The 19166-nt window shown below is 41.7% G+C and overlaps 1 protein-coding gene across 1 annotated transcript; it reads right to left on the bottom strand.

Annotated features, from left to right (window-relative positions):
• Positions 1-10382: 10382 nt before the first annotated feature.
• Positions 10383-14577, bottom strand: LOC125903785 (GTPase IMAP family member 7-like). The gene is made up of 3 exons (XM_049600925.1): positions 14557-14577; positions 13672-13804; positions 10383-12744 (listed from the first exon to the last, which is right to left on the bottom strand). Exons 2-3 carry the CDS (start codon positions 13757-13759, stop codon positions 11927-11929), a joined length of 906 nt encoding a protein of 301 aa, XP_049456882.1. The 5' UTR covers positions 13760-13804; positions 14557-14577; the 3' UTR covers positions 10383-11926.
• Between the last annotated feature and the right edge of the window lie 4589 nt (positions 14578-19166).

Genomic DNA, 19166 nt, shown 5'->3' with positions numbered 1-19166 from the left:
GTGTATGTTTGTTTACTGTGTGTTTAATGTGTGTTTGTTTACTGTGTGTTTAGTGTATGTTTGTTTACTGTGTGTTTAATGTGTGTTTGTTTACTTTGTGTTTACTGTGTGTTTAATGTGTGTTTGTTTACTGTGTGTTTAGTGTATGTTTGTTTACTGTGTGTTTAATGTGTGTTTGTTTACTGTGTATTTAGTGTATGTTTGTTTACTGTGTGTTTAATGTGTGTTTGTTTAATGTGTGTTTGTTTACTGTGTGTTTAGTGTATGTTTGTTAACTGTGTGTTTAATGTGTGTTTGTTTAATGTGTGTTTAATGTGTGTTTACTGTGTGTTTAATATGTGTGTTTACTGTGTGTTTAATGTGTGTGTGTTTAATGTGTGTTTACTGTGTTTGTTAGATTGCTAGATTAAACCACTGAACTCTCTGTGGATCACCCGTACTAGGGTTTTTATTGCGGTATACATTGACTAAGAAGCTACGTGTTTTAGCATCTTCCATTCACTTACATGAAAGAGTTAGCATTAGCTCTGCCATCAGTGACTAATACTGATTTGGGTGGTATACCCCAGTCGGCTACTTAGCTTAACACAGTGGTTTTCAAACCAAGCGCGGCCTGCGGGATTTAATACAGTTGAAAACAGGGTGCTGCTGTTTGCGATGTACGCATGTACAGTACAGGCCAAAAGTTTGGACACACCTTCTCATTCAATGCGTTTTCTTTATTTTCATGACTATTTACATTGTAGATTCTCACTGAAGGCATCAAAACTATGAATGAACACATGTGGAGTTATGTACTTAACAAAAAAAGGTGAAATAACTGAAAACATGTTTTATATTCTAGTTTCTTCAAAATAGCCACCCTTTGCTCTGATTACTGCTTTGCACACTCTTGGCATTCTCTCCATGAGCTTCAAGAGGTAGTCACCTGAAATGGTTTTCCAACAGTCTTGAAGGAGTTCCCAGAGGTGTTTAGCACTTGTTGGCCCCTTTGCCTTCACTCTGCGGTCCAGCTCACCCCAAACCATCTCCATTGGGTTCAGGTCCGGTGACTGTGGAGGCCAGGTCATCTGCCGCAGCACTCCATCACTCTCCTTCTTGGTCAAATAGCCCTTACACAGCCTGGAGGTGTGTTTGGGGTCATTGTCCTGTTGAAAAATAAATGATCGTCCAGCTAAACGCAAACCGGATGGGATGGCATGTCGCTGCAGGATGCTGTGGTAGCCATGCTGGTTCAGTGTGCCTTCAATTTTGAATAAATCCCCAACAGTGTCACCAGCAAAACACCCCCACACCATCACACCTCCTCCTCCATGCTTCACAGTGGAACCAGGCATGTGGAATCCATCCGCTCACCTTTTCTGCCTCACAAAGACACGGTTGGAACCAAAGATCTCAAATTTGGACTCATCAGACCAAAGCACAGATTTCCACTGGTCTAATGTCCATTCCTTGTGTTTCTTGGCCCAAACAAATCTCTTCTGCTTGTTGCCTCTCCTTAGCAGTGGTTTCCTAGCAGCTATTTGACCATGAAGGCCTGATTCGCGCAGTCTCCTCTTAACAGTTGTTCTAGAGATGGGTCTGCTGCTAGAACTCTGTGTGGCATTCATCTGGTCTCTGATCTGAGCTGCTGTTAATTTGCGATTTCTGAGGCTGGTGACTCGGATGAACTTATCCTCAGAAGCAGAGGTGACTCTTGGTCTTCCTTTCCTGGGTCGGTCCTCATGTGTGCCAGTTTCGTTGTAGCGCTTGATGGTTTTTGCGACTCCACTTGGGGACACATTTAAAGTTTTTGCAATTTTCCGGACTGACTGACCTTCATTTCTTAAAGTAATGATGGCCACTGGTTTTTCTTTAGTTAGCTGATTGGTTCTTGCCATAATATGAATTTTAACAGTTGTCCAATAGGGCTGTCGGCTGTGTATTAACCTGACTTCTGCACAACACAACTGATGGTCCCAACCCCATTGATAAAGCAAGAAATTCCACTAATTAACCCTGATAAGGCACACCTGTGAAGTGGAAACCATTTCAGGTGACTACCTCTTGAAGCTCATGGAGAGAATGCCAAGAGTGTGCAAAGCAGTAATCAGAGCAAAGGGTGGCTATTTTGAAGAAACTAGAATATAAAACATGTTTTCAGTTATTTCACCTTTTTTTGTTAAGTACATAACTCCACATGTGTTCATTCATAGTTTTGATGCCTTCAGTGAGAATCTACAATGTAAATAGTCATGAAAATAAAGAAAACGCATTGAATGAGAAGGTGTGTCCAAACTTTTGGCCTGTACTGTAAATGTGATCGGCACAGGAAGTCATATGTGAGACTGACCGGCCGAGTCTGGTCACCAGCAGATCAGTTGGTGCATCTTTATAAAGCTGGAGCTGAACTATCACCTGGAGATGACAGATTGATGCACATCTTGATCTCTTCCACACATGGTCATTGGCTAAACTGGTGTCAAACAGCCCTGGAGTGTCGATGACAACAACCTTTTTCCCTCCGACCTCTCCTCTTGCTTTGTTGCATTTCGATGTCACAGACGTTGCAGATAGATCAGACTCAAAAGCTCCTCTGCTTAAGATGGTGTTTCCTGCTGAACTCTTCCGTGCCCCTGTCTTCCCAATTAGGACGAGCCTCAGCTCACCAGAACCTGTTGGACAGAGAGACACAGGACTTTACTGTACGACATATTGTGTTTAGTAGTTGTTCAGAATGTCCACACTGACAGGTAGAAAAAACACACATATAATAAGAAGAAATCCAGAAACTCCAAGAATCGCACTGTATCACGGTGGAGGCCACAGGCTGACAGAACCTAATAGAGCAGCCACCCTGTCGGCACACCAGGGATGAGCACTGGGGCCGGCTGCATTGTGAGCTGGTTGTTCCAGGGGTCTGCTGAAGCAACAGATGGGTATAGAATGGCGAGAAGGAGAAGCTATGGAGAAGGACTTTTTGTCGACCTGAAGGAAGTTCTGGCAAACTATTAGATGCCTCAGGAGGAGAAAGCAGGACTTGTCTCAGGCTGAGGAGGAATGCTAACCTGAACGGGGAATATTGTTGAGCGGGGGAAAGAGCACTTTGAGGAACCCCTAAGTCCAGCCGTGATGTCCTCTGTGGAGGAAGAAGAGTCTGAAGACTAAAGGGAAGCCTCACTAACATCCCCGGCAGATGTCGCTGAGGCTCCTTAGCGTCAAAGCACCAGGTGTGGATTTGGACTGTGTTGGGCTGTCTTTGCTGACACACCTTTCCAGTGTCACTCGGAGGTCGGGTACAGTGCCTGTTGAGTGGCAGACCAGGGTGGTGCTTCCCATATTTAAAAACAAGAGTCAGACCCTCCCAGTTTGAGGTCATGGTTCTCTGCTGGAGAACGGTGGATTGTTCCCTCTGGGTTGGGACAGAGTTACTGCCTCAAGTGAAGGAGTTCAAGTATCTCAGGGTCTTGTTCATAAGGAACAGTCAAATAGAGGTCGACAGGCAGATCGGTGGGCTGTCAGCAGTGATGCAGCCGTTGTACTGGACAGTCATGGTGAAGAAGAAGCTGAGCTGAGCTTTTTAGTTACCAGTTAATCTATGTTGCAGCCCTTAGCTGTGGTTGTAACCTCCGGCAGTTACCAAAAGACTCAGACGCTGATACAAGCAGCCAAAATGAGTTTCCCCTGTTAGGCGGCTGAACTCAGCCTCAGAGAAGTTGTAGTTGTGTTTTGAAAGTGATGGAGAGTCTTTCTGTGCTGGAAGTTGAGCCCTAAATGTGAATGCATGTTTTGAGTATTTAAAAATTGAAGGGCAGAAGTTCAAGCAACAGCAATGTTCAGATTTTGTTCATGTGTTACTGGTCTGACTGAGACAACGTCATCATGGTGCCATCTAAATTTTTAAAACACTGGTTTTGTGTTAAAACGATTTCCGTCCTGGCGGTGAAACAGTCAGGTGAGACGAGCAGTGATTTGTAGCGTTTCATGAATCTCTAGATGATCTGAGATCCTTTCAATCATTAGTTGATATTTTGTTCTGATAATTTTCAGGTGAACGTGACATAAAACACGTTGACACGCTTTAACTCAGTTTAGGGAGTCAGAGCGAAAGGTACATTCTAAAAAGACAGAAAATTAAATCAGAGGAGAGTCAGGCTGTTTTCTACGAAAGCGCACATGACTTTTCTCGAGGTCACAGTGAGGATGAGTTGCCTTTTTTAGTTATTGACTGTGAGAAAATTTGTGTGGAATAATATTTGTTTCTCCAGATTTATGTAACCGAAATAACAATTATTTATTCATTCATTCATTAAGTATGAACATCCCTCCATCCTCTGACTCTGGTCTGGGCAGCAGAATAAAGTCCAGATGTGCATCTCCCTTATTTATATATATATATATATATATATATATATATATATATACATAGCAGGGACTGAGCTGGCCAACAAGCTGACTGAGAAACTGACGGAGAATCTGAAGGAATATATACATATATATATAATACTAGTCCATACCCATTGAGTGCACAGTTGCCCACGTACAGTTTCACATGGTGTGTGTTTGGGACACAGGTCATAGGAAACTGCAGATTAAATGGTCAGCTGAACCCATTAAGAAGAGCAATGTATTCAGACAGAGTGTTTGTTGATAGTACAATTGCTTTATTGAAAGTACAGTAGCACCATTGCCAATAGTGGGATAGTTAGTGGGCTAAAACTGTACATTAGTAGTTGAGGTAGCACGTTGAAAGGCAGATAGTTAAAGTGTTTATATGTTGTATTGACTTAAAAGTGGGGCGCACTGGTAGTTCACATGGGAAAGGTGCAGCTAGCCCTTGTTGCAGCAGCATACCATACCATGACTTAGTCATACCAAACATTAGAAACAACACCAACATTGGTCCACAGGGGGAGCCACAGCGATCGGTCGCATTTTAGCCATTTTGAAGCATTTTTCTGTTGTTATAGCGCCACCCAGTTGCCAATTAGAGTTAAATTTCTCCAGTCACCTTGAGGCGTCCTGTTCTACATATCTACCAAGTTTAGTAAAAATCCATATGGCGGTTAGGCCTAGATAAGAAATGAGCTCTCTAGTGCCCTCATTATGTTTGATTGGGTCAATAATGGATGGGTCCCCTCAGATTATGTGTGGTCATATGCCTACAAAGTTGCGTGGTGATGGGTGAAACCCTTGAGATGTTATACACCTTTATGTGATGAGCCACGCCCTCCGCAATATTCATTGCCTTATAGAAGCTCAGTTTTAGGAAGTTTTCCAACTTTTGCCAAGAGGGAACTTTAGATATTGGTCCCTAGATTATGTTCACCCAGTTTCATGCAGATCGCTCAAACTTCCTAGGAAGAGATCCATTTGAAGTGTTTTTCAAAAAATTCAAAATGGTGGAAAATCTATATAAGCGGAAGTTATGGGTTCTTGAGGCAAATGTGTTCCTCATGAGGAGAGGCATCTCTGTGCAAAGTTTCATGTCTCTACGACATACGGGGCATGAGATATGCCCATTCAAAGTTTGACATTTCAATGGGTTGCTATAGCGCCCCCCTTTGGCCAATTGATGTAATATTGCTTCATTGGCATCCTCCCATGACCCTCTACCACTGTGCCAAATTTCACATGGATTGACCAAATCAGTGAGGAGAAAAACATGGAACACACACACAGACACACACACACACACAGACACACACACACACACACACACATACACACATACACACAGAGTTTTCCTCATTATATAGTGAGATATATATATATGTACATGTGTGCTGTATGAATGGTGAGGGTGAGATATGTGTTTAATGTATGCACCTTAATGGAGTAGCCGTTCAATTTCATTGTATTTCAAATGCCATGACAATAATGGCATTCAACTTCAAATTCACATTTTCAGCTTCACAAAGGCGGCTCCCTTTTCACCTGGTTACATTGCTGTGGTAACTGATGCTGCGGTCCAGGGGCCTGTATCATGAAGCGAGATCAAGCTTTCCTGGGTTACCCAGACCTATCCTGGGTTGACTAACCCTAACAATGGCAATCAGGATAATTGGTATCACGACGCTGGATATCAACTCGGTAACTCAACCCAGAGTTGCTTTATCAAGAGCCGTGAACGCGCACGCAGCGGACCAATCACAATCATGAGAGAAGCGCAGCATCACTGAGCGTCCTCACAGAGCGCCGTATGTGAGGGGAAAAAGTATTTCTCATGTGAGGATCAGAGATTAATTCTACTAAAATATGAGGAGGAGAAAAGCAACATTAGAGAAAAGGCCAACACCGTGGCATAGAAGCCACTAAAAGCTTATCAAAGAAATTCTGTCAAAACATCAATGAAATCACATAATAGAGAAGAAAAAGAAACGGGTGAGGAAAGAAGAAATAGAGGAGAGAGAGGAAAAATCAAGACAACACAAGGCAGCAAATAAAATGATGTGTAGGTTAAATGACTCATCACTGGTTCAAGTAGCTACAGTACCTGTACCTGTACATCTGACACTGATCACACCCTTGAATCCCATGAAATCAATGCTGCGCAGATGAATTGCGTGTATTACAATTATCGTCTAACATCACTGCGTCTGATAAACTGGTCTTCTTTGTCATAACGTTATATATGCTACAATAAAGCTTAAAGCTGACGCCACAGTTAAATCATATCAACACCAAACTGATAGTCTGAATAAAATCATCCTGATATTGAGCTGTGTTAGAAATTAACAGCTGTGCAGAAATATACCTAGTGTCCCTCTTTAAGAAACAAAAGGAAAATCCTCAAACACCATGAAGTGTAGACATGATAGGCTACTTTCCACATTTCCAGCAGCAAAGCTGTCAGTTAGGCCCATTATCTTTAACAGGGATCATTTCCTCCAACAAAACAAAATGTTGGCACTAATTAATGGTGCTATTAAGTGTCCGCTAATGATCAGTTTCTTTCTTATGAAGGGCTGGGATGAAAGTTCCACTTCTTTCCACTCCTTTTTGAACAATCTTTTCATTGTCTGTTGTTGTTGCTTTCTTTTCTTTTTAATGTTCAAAATAAACTTTCAAATCAAAATCAATCAAATGAATTAAACTTCCCGTCATGACTGGGCTGCATTTCTGTCAGCCATCAACAGCTGATTGGCCAGTGGGTGGTGCTTTTTATAGGATCAGATTCAACCCTGAACTTACCCTGCTCCGGAGCAGGATAGCCGTTCAGAGTAAGTTACCATGGTGATCTACCCCGATAAGAACTGAACCGGCTTCGTGAGACCGAAAACCCAGGGTTAACCCTGAAGTTACCTCGCTAAGACATTAATCCCGCTTCGTGATACAGGACCCAGGTCAGGACCAGTTTGTGTTTAGCATATCAATAACACACTCATTGCACTATGTTGGCAACTTGTCTGTGTTGATTCTATGTATGTGAATATTGCAGCTGTTTGCACTATACTGCCCAAGATGCATTTATCTTATCTTACCTTATCTTAATAACCCATCATCATCCTCACTGTGACCTTGTCACATGTCCACGTTTGGTCATGGACTTTCCACGTCCACATACGACGTCCAAGGTACCCTGGGTGTGTTGGTTGTTGACGTTCTGGGACGCCGTGTCAACTTCAGCCTGTTACATGCATTGTCTGTTTTCAAAATACACTTCTGTTTTCACAGGAAAAAACAGAAGTTGAAAAAATCCCCGTAAGGCCGGATCTACTAAGATCCCAGTTTGCGTGTACTAATTTGCCTGCACAATCTAGACTTTTGCGTGTGGGGCTGAACAGCGGTTTGCGGGTGATTTACTAAGAGTGATTGCGTAAATGACAAGAAGTGCAAACGTGTTGGAGACACCCTATTTTAATGAAGGTTTTGCGGGTTTTATGGTTTGCAGCACAGCGAGTTTGGAGAGAAAGCACAAAGTGAAATTCGACCCTATGGAATTAGAGGTGTTGGTAGATGAGGCCAATAAATACTTAAATGAGCTACAGCAAAGAAACCTGTGACCAACAGCCAGAGACCGGAGAGGGGGGAGAGGTGCGCATGGCGGGTGAGTTCCACCTGTGTAAAAGGAAACACAAATAATACACTCAACTGTCACGTTTGAGTTTTCTTATATTGGCTGTGAATATTCATTTTGTGTAAAATAGGCTATACGATAAAGAACTGTTCAGTTTAGTTTTCTGCCACAATAAATGTTAGCGCTATAGCCTGATATATTTTGTGACTGAAACAATGTGTCTTTAATATGATGTTGCATGGCTTAACATAATTAGACGTTAATGAGACTGAGTGTTTCGTTTGATAACAATGTTTGGAATCTAGAAAGTGATTTCAATCATCTTTTTTTCAATAAATGTCGGTGTTCTCCTCCGGCATGGCGTTATGCTCCAGCCCGTGTTGCTTGGCGATGTTATGTGGCATGCAGCAGGTCACTACAATCTGGGCCACTTTTTCTGGCCTGTACAGCAGTGCTCCTCCAGTGCGGTCCAAACAACAGAATCCGCTCTGCAGGATTCCAGAGGTGCGCTCCACAATATTCCGTGTGCGGATATGGGCCTCGTTGTACCTTATCTCTCCGGCAGTGGTCGGGTTGAGAACAGGTGTCAGGTAGGAAGGGGTGTAGGAGGTATGCACTATCACCTTAAAAACATATCAATCAATATGAAACACACTCTTACTTTTAATGTAATTATTTTACAAAGGATTTTACAAAGTGACTCACCTACAAGCCAGCCATCTAAAAACTCGCCATCTCGCAACTTGGAAAACAGAAAACTGTTTCTCAGAATAAAAGAATAGTACTGACCCGGGTCAGTTCCAAGATGGTAATGCTGGATAGGCGATATGTTTTAATGATTGTTTTCTCATTCATTCCAAAAATGTTCACACGGGGGTGAAAACTGTGTTCTCTGCGTCTTCTTTCATTATTTCGATGTCTCCTTCGTGCAACAATAACAGCAGCCATGTGTGTGCAATTACGCATGCAAACCGTTTGCACCTCCCTTTGACACATGTTAAATATAGACTCAGTTTCTATGAGCAAAGCTGCTTTCAGGTTTGATAAATCACTTTGCGTGTGCTAAATTAATATATTTACATGTTCTCCTCCCAGCACTCACACAATTGCGTGTAAACGTCCCATATTGCATATTCATTGCAGCAAACGTACTAACTGAATGCAGACGCGCTATTTTGCACCTTTGAAAGACGCAACCCTTAGTGCGCGCTGTTAGTAAATCAGTTTGTACATTTTTTTGTGTGTGCAATGAGTTTGCACCCGTTTTTATGCACACACACCTTTAGTAGATTCGGCCCATGATGTAAGAAAGATGTCAAATCTGTCAGTTTGCTTCTGCAGCTACATTTAATGAAATAACAAAGATTTTCCTACAGTTTGACCTAAAATGTACTGTAAAATGTGTCTCTTTACCAAATAAAGAGTGAGAATTGTGTGAATAAGAGCACGTTTAGAAGAACTTTACAAGTACTAGCTCTAAAAGTTGAATAACACTCATGGTGTATGAAAGATGTGAAATATCGAGTTTAAGGTTTGTTGTAAAGCTGATGTTAAACTGAACTGCTGGATTTAATGTATGAAAGATTTGAGCTCCATCAGTTTGCTTCCACAGCTACACTGTATGAAATAGCATCGATGTTTTAGATTAAAAATTATAATTTTAAAGCTCCTCTCCACTCTAACTGTGATGTCATCCACTCTAGCTCTGAACTTTCTGTCCAGTACCCACTAATGGAAAAATCCAAGAAGGACACTTTTACTGAGCTTCAAAAAAGCATGAATATCTAAAAAGTTTAGGTGAATCAGAAATAAATCAGAGATATGGAACATTTCAACATGGAATATTTGGTGGATAAACTAAACTGCTGACTGTAGAAGTTGAATAATGTATAAAAGATGTGGAACACTGTAAGGCTTGAATGGAGCTTGTAGCTGAAAGTATGAATAAGAAGAGAAGTCTCTGAAATCTCTGAAATACTTTCTACCTGCAGGAGTGACAAAGGGCTTTTTTCTCCTTTAATGGAAAGGACAGTGTGTCACGGAGAGAGCAAGAGAGTGGGGAGTGACATGCAACAAAGGGCCGCAGGCCGGAATCAAACCTGCGGCTGCTGCAGCGAGGAAGGTGCCTCTGTACATGGGGCACCGGCACTAACCACTACACTACCAACGCCCCTACTTTAGGATTGTTTAGGAAGCAGTCACACACCTGGTGTGAGCGGGATTAAATGTCTTTACCTGTGTCTCTAATCACTGGATACTGAATAACAAAAACCACAACAATGCAATCAGCAGTATTCTCAAAACACAAGCAATCGAGCAATACATCATCATCATCATCATCATCATCTGGTAGATGCACAAACCTCAGAAGAAACTGCAGTCTTTCAGCGGACCACCACTTGTTTTTATTCAGTGACAACGATAAACAGTTACAGATAATTAAAAAGGACAAACATGATAAAATGAAAAAGCTAAACTTCTGCGACTAACGTCTGCGACGAGACGAAATACAAGCAATCACAAACCAAAGTAGAAAGAATAAAACCTCTGTGTGAGAAGAGGAGCCGTGTCTATCTCAGTGTAACATCACTAACCACTTCCTCTGTCGTCTCATGCACCACAGCTGAGGGGTGGTTTCCAAAAAACTGAACTGCAGGTGAAACATCTTCATATATGGTCAAAGAGCGCACATGAGCACAGCATGCAAAATAATTAACTGCCGACTGGTTAAACTCAGAGGCGTCACATGACTACAGCACTAAAGGCGGAGCTTACAGACATGGTTTCACACAGTGTGAACAGGTCAAGAGTTCAAGTGAACACACAGGATGAAAAAGGGGAAGTGGAGACGTTAACGGATTCAGAGATAACCTGAGGCTCCTCAAACACAGATGCACTCAGTGTTCTTCTGTTGCATTAGTAAGAGTCCACACGAGCAACATGTGCTGGCATCATAAAACACTCTCTGACTTGAGAGTGTGTGTTTTGTGGTGGCTGGTTTAGGTACTTGAATGCACTCTGGGCTCCTGTGTGTCCTCACATATTATAAGGTTTGTTAAAAAGCTGCTGCTGAACTGAACTGATGGTTATAAAAGCTGAAAAATAAAATATGCATAATGTATGAAAAACGTAGAACATATTAAGGTTTGTTGAAAAGCTGATGCTAAACTCATTGTCGGCTTTAAAAGTAAAAGAAATACACATAATGTAATAAAGATGTGTACCATTGAAAGGTTTGTTAAACTGCTGCTAAACTGATTCATGGTTTTAAAAGTTGACAAAGAGCAATAATGTTTGAATAATATGGAACATATTAACATTTTTAAAAAGCTAACGCTAAACTAGATGACGATCTCTAAAAGTTCAGTAACACTCATGGTGTATGAAAGATGTGAAATATCGGGTTTAAGGTCTGTTGTAAAGCTGATGCTAAACTGAACTGCTGGATTTAATGTCTGAAAGATGTGAGCTCCGTCAGTTTGCTTCCACAGCTACAGTGTATGAAATAGCATCGATTTTTTTTCCTATTTTTAAACTAAACGTGATGTACAGTATAAAGAGCCAAGATTGTGTGAAAAACAGCAAGTTTAAGAGAATTAAAACAAATGCAGCTCCTCTCCACTCTAACTGTGACGTCACCCACTCTTTCTGTCCTGTACACATTAATGTAAAAATCTGAGACGGACAGTTTCACTGAGCTTCAAAAAGGGTTGAATATTTAAAAAGCTGAAATGGAATTAGAGGAATATGAGAGATGTGGAACATTTCAACGTGGAATATTTGGGAAGCATTTGAAGTATGAATATTAGATATCACAGTACTTGTCCTAATTAACACAGTAAAGGAGGTTATTTTATGTTACGCTCAGAAATGATTTGAGAAGTTTCTCTAAACTGTTGCCGTTAAACAGATCAGAGCTTCGGCTGCTCAGCTGATCACACACTCAACCTTCAGCGTGTATGTATGGTGAACATTATTCTCTCTTTCAGCTCGAGCTCTGGCTTCAGCCTCGTATTTTTCTTTCATCATTTTTAATTCTAGCTCCAACTTCTCTCCTTCGTATTTGGCCTTCAGCTCCTCGACCTCCCTCTTCCTCTTCTCCTCAGACTCTTTGAGGAGTTGTTGTTTCCTCTCCTCGATGGCTCTCTCTGCCTTCAGGTACATATCTGTGGTGTAGTGCGACCCGTTGTTGTCGCTTACCATCTTGTCGATCTTCTCCAGAAGCTCAGTGACTTGAGATGGGTTTTCCACCTCATTGTTGAAGACGTGATAACGGCCGTAACATTTCTGGATGATGTCTTGGAGGTCTTTGCTCTTTGAGACAAACTCTTCGATGGTTTGTTTCTTCAGCTTGTCCCCACAAGTGAACAACACCATCGTGTATTTGGCGGCATCTTCACCGAAATGCTCTTGAATCATTCGGACTGTTTCTTTCTCCTCTTCTGTGAACCTGCCCAGCTGAACGACCACCAGGAAGGCATGAGGACCAGGAGAGGACATGCCGATGCACACCTTGATCCTTGGCAACACTTCCTCATTGGTTAATTCGGTGTCAAACAGTCCTGGGGTGTCGACGACAGCAACCTTTTTCCCTCCGACCTCTCCTCTTTCTTTCATACAATCGGTTGTCACAGACGTTGCAGATAGGTCGGACTCAAAAGCTTGTCTGCTCAAGATGGTGTTTCCTGCTGAACTTTTCCCTGCTCCTGTCTTGCCAATCAGGACGAGCCTGAGCTCATCGGAATCTGTCGGACAGAGAGACACAGGACGAAGAACAGACACAGATGTCATGGTTACATGTTGGCTGAAGAGAGGTTCGATTCATGGCTGTGCTGCTGTGGTTACTGTAGTCTGACATGTCTGCTGTGTATTTAGGTGTGGCTCCTGTGAACCTCGGTCTGACATTAACCCGTCAGTCCCAACGCTGGTGTTCGTCCGCTGTTTGAGTGAAGCTAAGGCTGCTGTCAGCCCTAGAGTGGTCTCCTCTGGTCTGAATCAGGGACTCATGTTGTTCCAAAGTTGTATAATTGCCTAGAGTTGGTTGGTGTTCTCACGGCAGCATTTACAAGAGGACCAGATCAAATGCCTTGTGTGAGAAAGCTGCTCTTGATTGGTCAGAATTTCCATGTGGGAAAAATCCAGGAAGTAAAGCAAACGTTGAAGAAGAGTACACTTGCAAGATAAATGTGACACTTTCTAATGTCACAATGGAGGGACAACTACGCAGGTTGATTTTAGCGCTGCTCATCGTGGACTATATTGCTGTCATTGTTCATTTTAGTCAAAGCATACAGTTTGAAAACGAGGCAAACGCGGCTCCAACTAGAAAACAATGTTTTGATGCATTGGATGTGCTGAATGTGCATATTAAGGCAGTACAGGAGGAGGTGCACATTAATAATCCTCCAGGACTGTAACATGCTCATGTTTAACCCAAACAATGTGTCATGTGACTGCAGTTGCTTCACATCCAGGTCGCAACACACAGCTTGGCAATTATACAACTTTGGAACAACATGAGTCCCTGATTCAGACCAAAGGAGACGACTCTGGGGCTGACAGCAGCCTCAGATGCTTTAAATCCTGAGCTGATGTTTTGCTGGGATTATTTTCAGATGTATGGTGAACATGCTTCAGCTCAGACGGCACGTGTTGGTACAGAAACATGTTACCTGTTAGTCTGCTGCGTCTGGCAGCTGGAGGAGATGCAGTGCATGGATTTGGACGCCTAAGGCTCTGTGCTTCATGCGTGGACGCCATGTCTCTCAGCTGGGACTGATTCAGAGTCAGACTGAAGGGAAGGTTCTAGAAATCATAAGAAATAAACATTTAAGTTCTAATGTTACTTTTCACATATGAACATGTTTGTATTTAAAGGCAGTGATAAAATAAATGTTTGTCCGTTTGTCTCTGAGCTGCATCTTAATACACATCTATACACAGACTCACAAACACACAATACAGGGAAAGATTTAAGTGTTTATAATCTCATAAACAAACATGACTTAACGTAAAGTTCTTTAGGTTGAGTTATCTTCATGTGACGTATGTAAAGTTATGTACCTAAGGCAAAGTTACGTAGGATATGTTTCAGAAAGTAAAGTCACATACTTCACATAAAGTTACAACAGTTAGTTTTGAAAATTAAAGTTATGTACCTAACGTAAAGTTACGTAGGTCAGGTTTGTGAAAGTAGAGATGCGTACTAAATGTAAAGTTAAGGTTAATAATTTGGGTAATAACATGAAAATAAATACATATATAAATACATTTAATTTATTTTTCTGTTTCTGTGCATGTGTTTCATTTTTAAAATAATTTAAACATTTATTAAATAATTGATGTTTTTATTTCATCATGTATTTTATTATTAATTATTGATAAGAATATGAGCAGCTTCAGTCCTCCATGTCTCAGCTACACCGGCGGGGACGACCAGGACATCTGTCTCTGTCGTCCTCCTCCTGTACTGTTCTCCCACTATCCTCCTCTTTATTTCAGAATAAATAAACACATAAATAAATATGGTAAATAAATAGAAATAAAGTCAGACTCACCACAGACTGTGATGGATCAGCTCTGGCCCATATGTCACACACAGATGGGTACACACAGATGGGTCAATAAACATGCACACACAGACAAATAAACGTGTTATATTCACGTCATGCTGGACGGGTCACACACAGATGGGTCAATAAACATGTTATATTCATGTCATGTTAGATGGGTCACACACAGACGAGTTAATAAACGTGTTATATTCACGTCATGCTGGACGGGTCACACACAGATGGGTCAATAAACATGTTATATTCATGTCATGCTGGACGGGTCACACACAGATGGGTCAATAAACATGTTATATTCACGTCATGCTGGACGGGTCACACACAGACAAATCAATAAACGTGTTATATTCACGTCATGCTGGACGGGTCACACACAGATGGGTCAATAAACATGTTATATTCACGTCATGCTGGACGGGTCACACACAGACAAATCAATAAACGTGTTATATTCACGTCATGCTGGACGGGTCACACACAGACAGGTCAATAAACATGTTATATTCACGTCATGTTAGATGGGTCACACACAGACGAGTTAATAAACGTGTTATATTCACGTCATGCTGGACGGGTCACACACAGATGGGTCAATAAACATGTTATATTCATGTCATGCTGGACGGGTCACACACAGACAAATCAATAAACGTGTTATATTCACGTCATGCTGGACGGGTCACACACAGACAGGTCAATAAACATGTTATATTCACGTCATGCTGGACGGGTCACACACAGACGAGTTAATAAACATGTTATATTCATGTCATGCTGGACGGGTCACACACAGACAAGTCAATAAACGTGTTATATTGATGTCATGCTGGACGGGTCACACACAGACAAGTCAATAAACATGTTATATTGATGTCATGCTGGACGGGTCACACACAGACGAGTCAATAAACATGTTATATTGATGTCATGCTGGACGGGTCACACACAGACAAGTCAATAAACCTGTTATATTGATGTCATGCTGGACGGGTCACACACAGACCAGTCAATAAACATGTTATATTGATGTCATGCTGGACGGGTCACACACAGACGAGTCAATAAACATGTTATATTGATGTCATGCTGGACGGGTCACACACAGACGAGTCAATAAACATGTTATATTGATGTCATGCTGGACGGGTCACACACAGACGAGTCAATAAACATGTTATATTGATGTCATGCTGGACGGGTCACACACAGACAAGTCAATAAACGTGTTATATTCACGTCATGCTGGACGGGTCACACACAGACAAGTCAATAAACATGTTATATTGATGTCATGCTGGACGGGTCACACACAGACAAGTCAATAAACATGTTATATTGATGTCATGCTGGACGGGTCACACACAGACGAGTCAATAAACGTGTTATATTCACGTCATGCTGGACGGGTCACACACAGACAGGTCAATAAACATGTTATATTCACGTCATGCTGGACGGGTCACACATAGACGAGTCAGTAAACATGTTATATTGATGTCATGCTGGACGGGTCACACACAGACGAGTCAATAAACGTATTATATTGATGTCATGCTGGACGGGTCACACACAGACAAGTCAATAAACGTATTATATTGATGTCATGCTGGACGGGTCACACACAGACGAGTCAATAAACATGTTATATTGATGTCATGCTGGACGGGTCACACACAGACAAGTCAATAAACATGTTATATTGATGTCATGCTGGACGGGTCACACACAGACAAGTCAATAAACGTATTATATTGATGTCATGCTGGACGGGTCACACACAGACAAGTCAATAAACGTATTATATTGATGTCATGCTGGACGGGTCACACACAGACGAGTCAATAAACATGTTATATTGATGTCATGCTGGACGGGTCACACACAGACGAGTCAATAAACATGTTATATTGATGTCATGCTGGACGGGTCACACACAGACAGGTCAATAAACATGTTATATTCATGTCATGCTGGACGGGTCACACACAGACGAGTCAATAAACGTGTTATATTCACGTCATGCTGGACAGACAAGTCAATAAGCGTGTTATATTGATGTCATGCTGACGGGTCACACACAGACAAGTCAATAAACATGTTATATTGATGTCATGCTGGACGGGTCACACACAGACGAGTCAATAAACATGTTATATTGATGTCATGCTGGACGGGTCACACACAGACAAGTCAATAAACGTGTTATATTGATGTCATGCTGGACGGGTCACACACAGACAAGTCAATAAACATGTTATATTGATGTCATGCTGGACGGGTCACACACAGACAAGTCAATAAACGTATTATATTGATGTCATGCTGGACGGGTCACACACAGACAAGTCAATAAACGTATTATATTGATGTCATGCTGGACGGGTCACACACAGACAAGTCAATAAACATGTTATATTGATGTCATGCTGGACGGGTCACACACAGACAAGTCAATAAACATGTTATATTGATGTCATGCTGGACGGGTCACACACAGACAAGTCAATAAACATGTTATATTGATGTCATGCTGGACGGGTCACACACAGACGAGTCAATAAACATGTTATATTGATGTCATGCTGGACGGGTCACACACAGACAAGTCAATAAACATGTTATATTGATGTCATGTTAGATGGGTCACACACAGACAAGTCAATAAACATGTTATATTGATGTCATGCTGGACGGGTCACACACAGACAAGTCAATAAACATGTTATATTGATGTCATGCTGGACGGGTCACACACAGACAAGTCAATAAACGTATTATATTGATGTCATGCTGGACGGGTCACACACAGACAAGTCAATAAACATGTTATATTGATGTCATGCTGGACGGGTCACACACAGACGAGTCAATAAACATGTTATATTGATGTCATGTTAGATGGGTCACACACAGACGAGTTAATAAACGTGTTATATTCACGTCATGCTGGACGGGTCACACACAGACAGGTCAATAAACATGTTATATTGATGTCATGCTGGACGGGTCACACACAGACAAGTCAATAAACATGTTATATTGATGTCATGCTGGACGGGTCACACACAGACAAATCAATAAACGTGTTATATTCACGTCATGCTGGACGGGTCACACACAGACAGGTCAATAAACATGTTATATTCACGTCATGCTGGACGGGTCACACACAGACGAGTCAGTAAACATGTTATATTGATGTCATGCTGGACGGGTCACACACAGACGAGTCAATAAACGTGTTATATTCACGTCATGCTGGACGGGTCACACACAGACGAGTCAATAAACGTGTTATATTCACGTCATGCTGGACGGGTCACACACAGACGAGTCAATGAACATGTTATATTGATGTCATGCTGGACGGGTCACACACAGACAAGTCAATAAACATGTTATATTGATGTCATGCTGGACGGGTCACACACAGACAAGTCAATAAACGTGTTATATTGATGTCATGCTGGACGGGTCACACACAGACGAGTCAATAAACGTGTTATATTCACGTCATGCAGGACGGGTCACACACAGACGAGTCAATGAACGTGTTATATTCACGTCATGCAGGACGGGTCACACACAGACGAGTCAATAAACGTGTTATATTCACGTCATGCTGGACGGGTCACACACAGACGAGTCAATAAACGTGTTATATTGATGTCATGCTGGACGGGTCACACACAGACAAGTCAATAAACGTATTATATTGATGTCATGCTGGACGGGTCACACACAGACAGGTCAATAAACATGTTATATTGATGTCATGCTGGACGGGTCACACACAGACGAGTCAATAAACGTATTATATTGATGTCATGCTGGACGGGTCACACACAGACGAGTCAATAAACATGTTATATTGATGTCATGCTGGACGGGTCACACACAGACAAGTCAATAAACATGTTATATTGATGTCATGTTAGATGGGTCACACACAGACAAGTCAATAAACATGTTATATTGATGTCATGCTGGACGGGTCACACACAGACGAGTCAGTAAACATGTTATATTCACGTCATGCTGGACGGGTCACACACAGACGAGTTAATAAACATGTTATATTGATGTCATGCTGGACGGGTCACACACAGACGAGTCAATAAACGTGTTATATTCACGTCATGCTGGACGGGTCACACACAGACGAGTCAATAAACGTGTTATATTCATGTCATGCTGGACGGGTCACACACAGACGAGTCAATAAACATGTTATCGTCATACATAATTAATTTTAATTGACTTAATTTTTTTTTAATTTCTTCAACTAAAACTTTTTGAATCTTTATCAATGCAAATGTTTTTCGTTTTCACTGACTTAAAACATTTTGATTTTTTGTTGACTTAAAATGTTTTGTATTTCACTCCACTGTGAGACAAACAGACTGGACGGACTGGTTCACCTGTCCACACCTGTGTGAGTGCTGATGGCTGTCAGCTGGGACGGAGCTCAGCTGCAGTGCATGCTGGGAAACACAGTTCTTCTGAGGTTTGGAGCCTGACTCAGTGAACATGACTCAGCAGCTACAGGAAGTGTTCACACCAACAGGAAGTGACCTGCAAAAGAAGTTAAACAA

Source organism: Epinephelus fuscoguttatus, linkage group LG16 (genome assembly GCF_011397635.1).
Source record: "Epinephelus fuscoguttatus linkage group LG16, E.fuscoguttatus.final_Chr_v1".
Taxonomy (NCBI): domain Eukaryota; kingdom Metazoa; phylum Chordata; class Actinopteri; order Perciformes; family Serranidae; genus Epinephelus; species Epinephelus fuscoguttatus.
This window is presented reverse-complemented; position numbering and strand designations above follow the sequence as displayed.

Excerpts from the sequence above, each read along its gene's own strand:
- LOC125903785 (XM_049600925.1), bottom strand. The coding sequence starts at position 13,759 with ATGGCGTCCACGCATGAAGCACAGAGCCTTAGGCGTCCAAATCCATGC. Across the intron at positions 12,745-13,671 it reads CAGACGCAGCAGACTAACAG|ATTCCGATGAGCTCAGGCTC; the intron begins GTAACATGTTTC and ends TCTGTCCGACAG.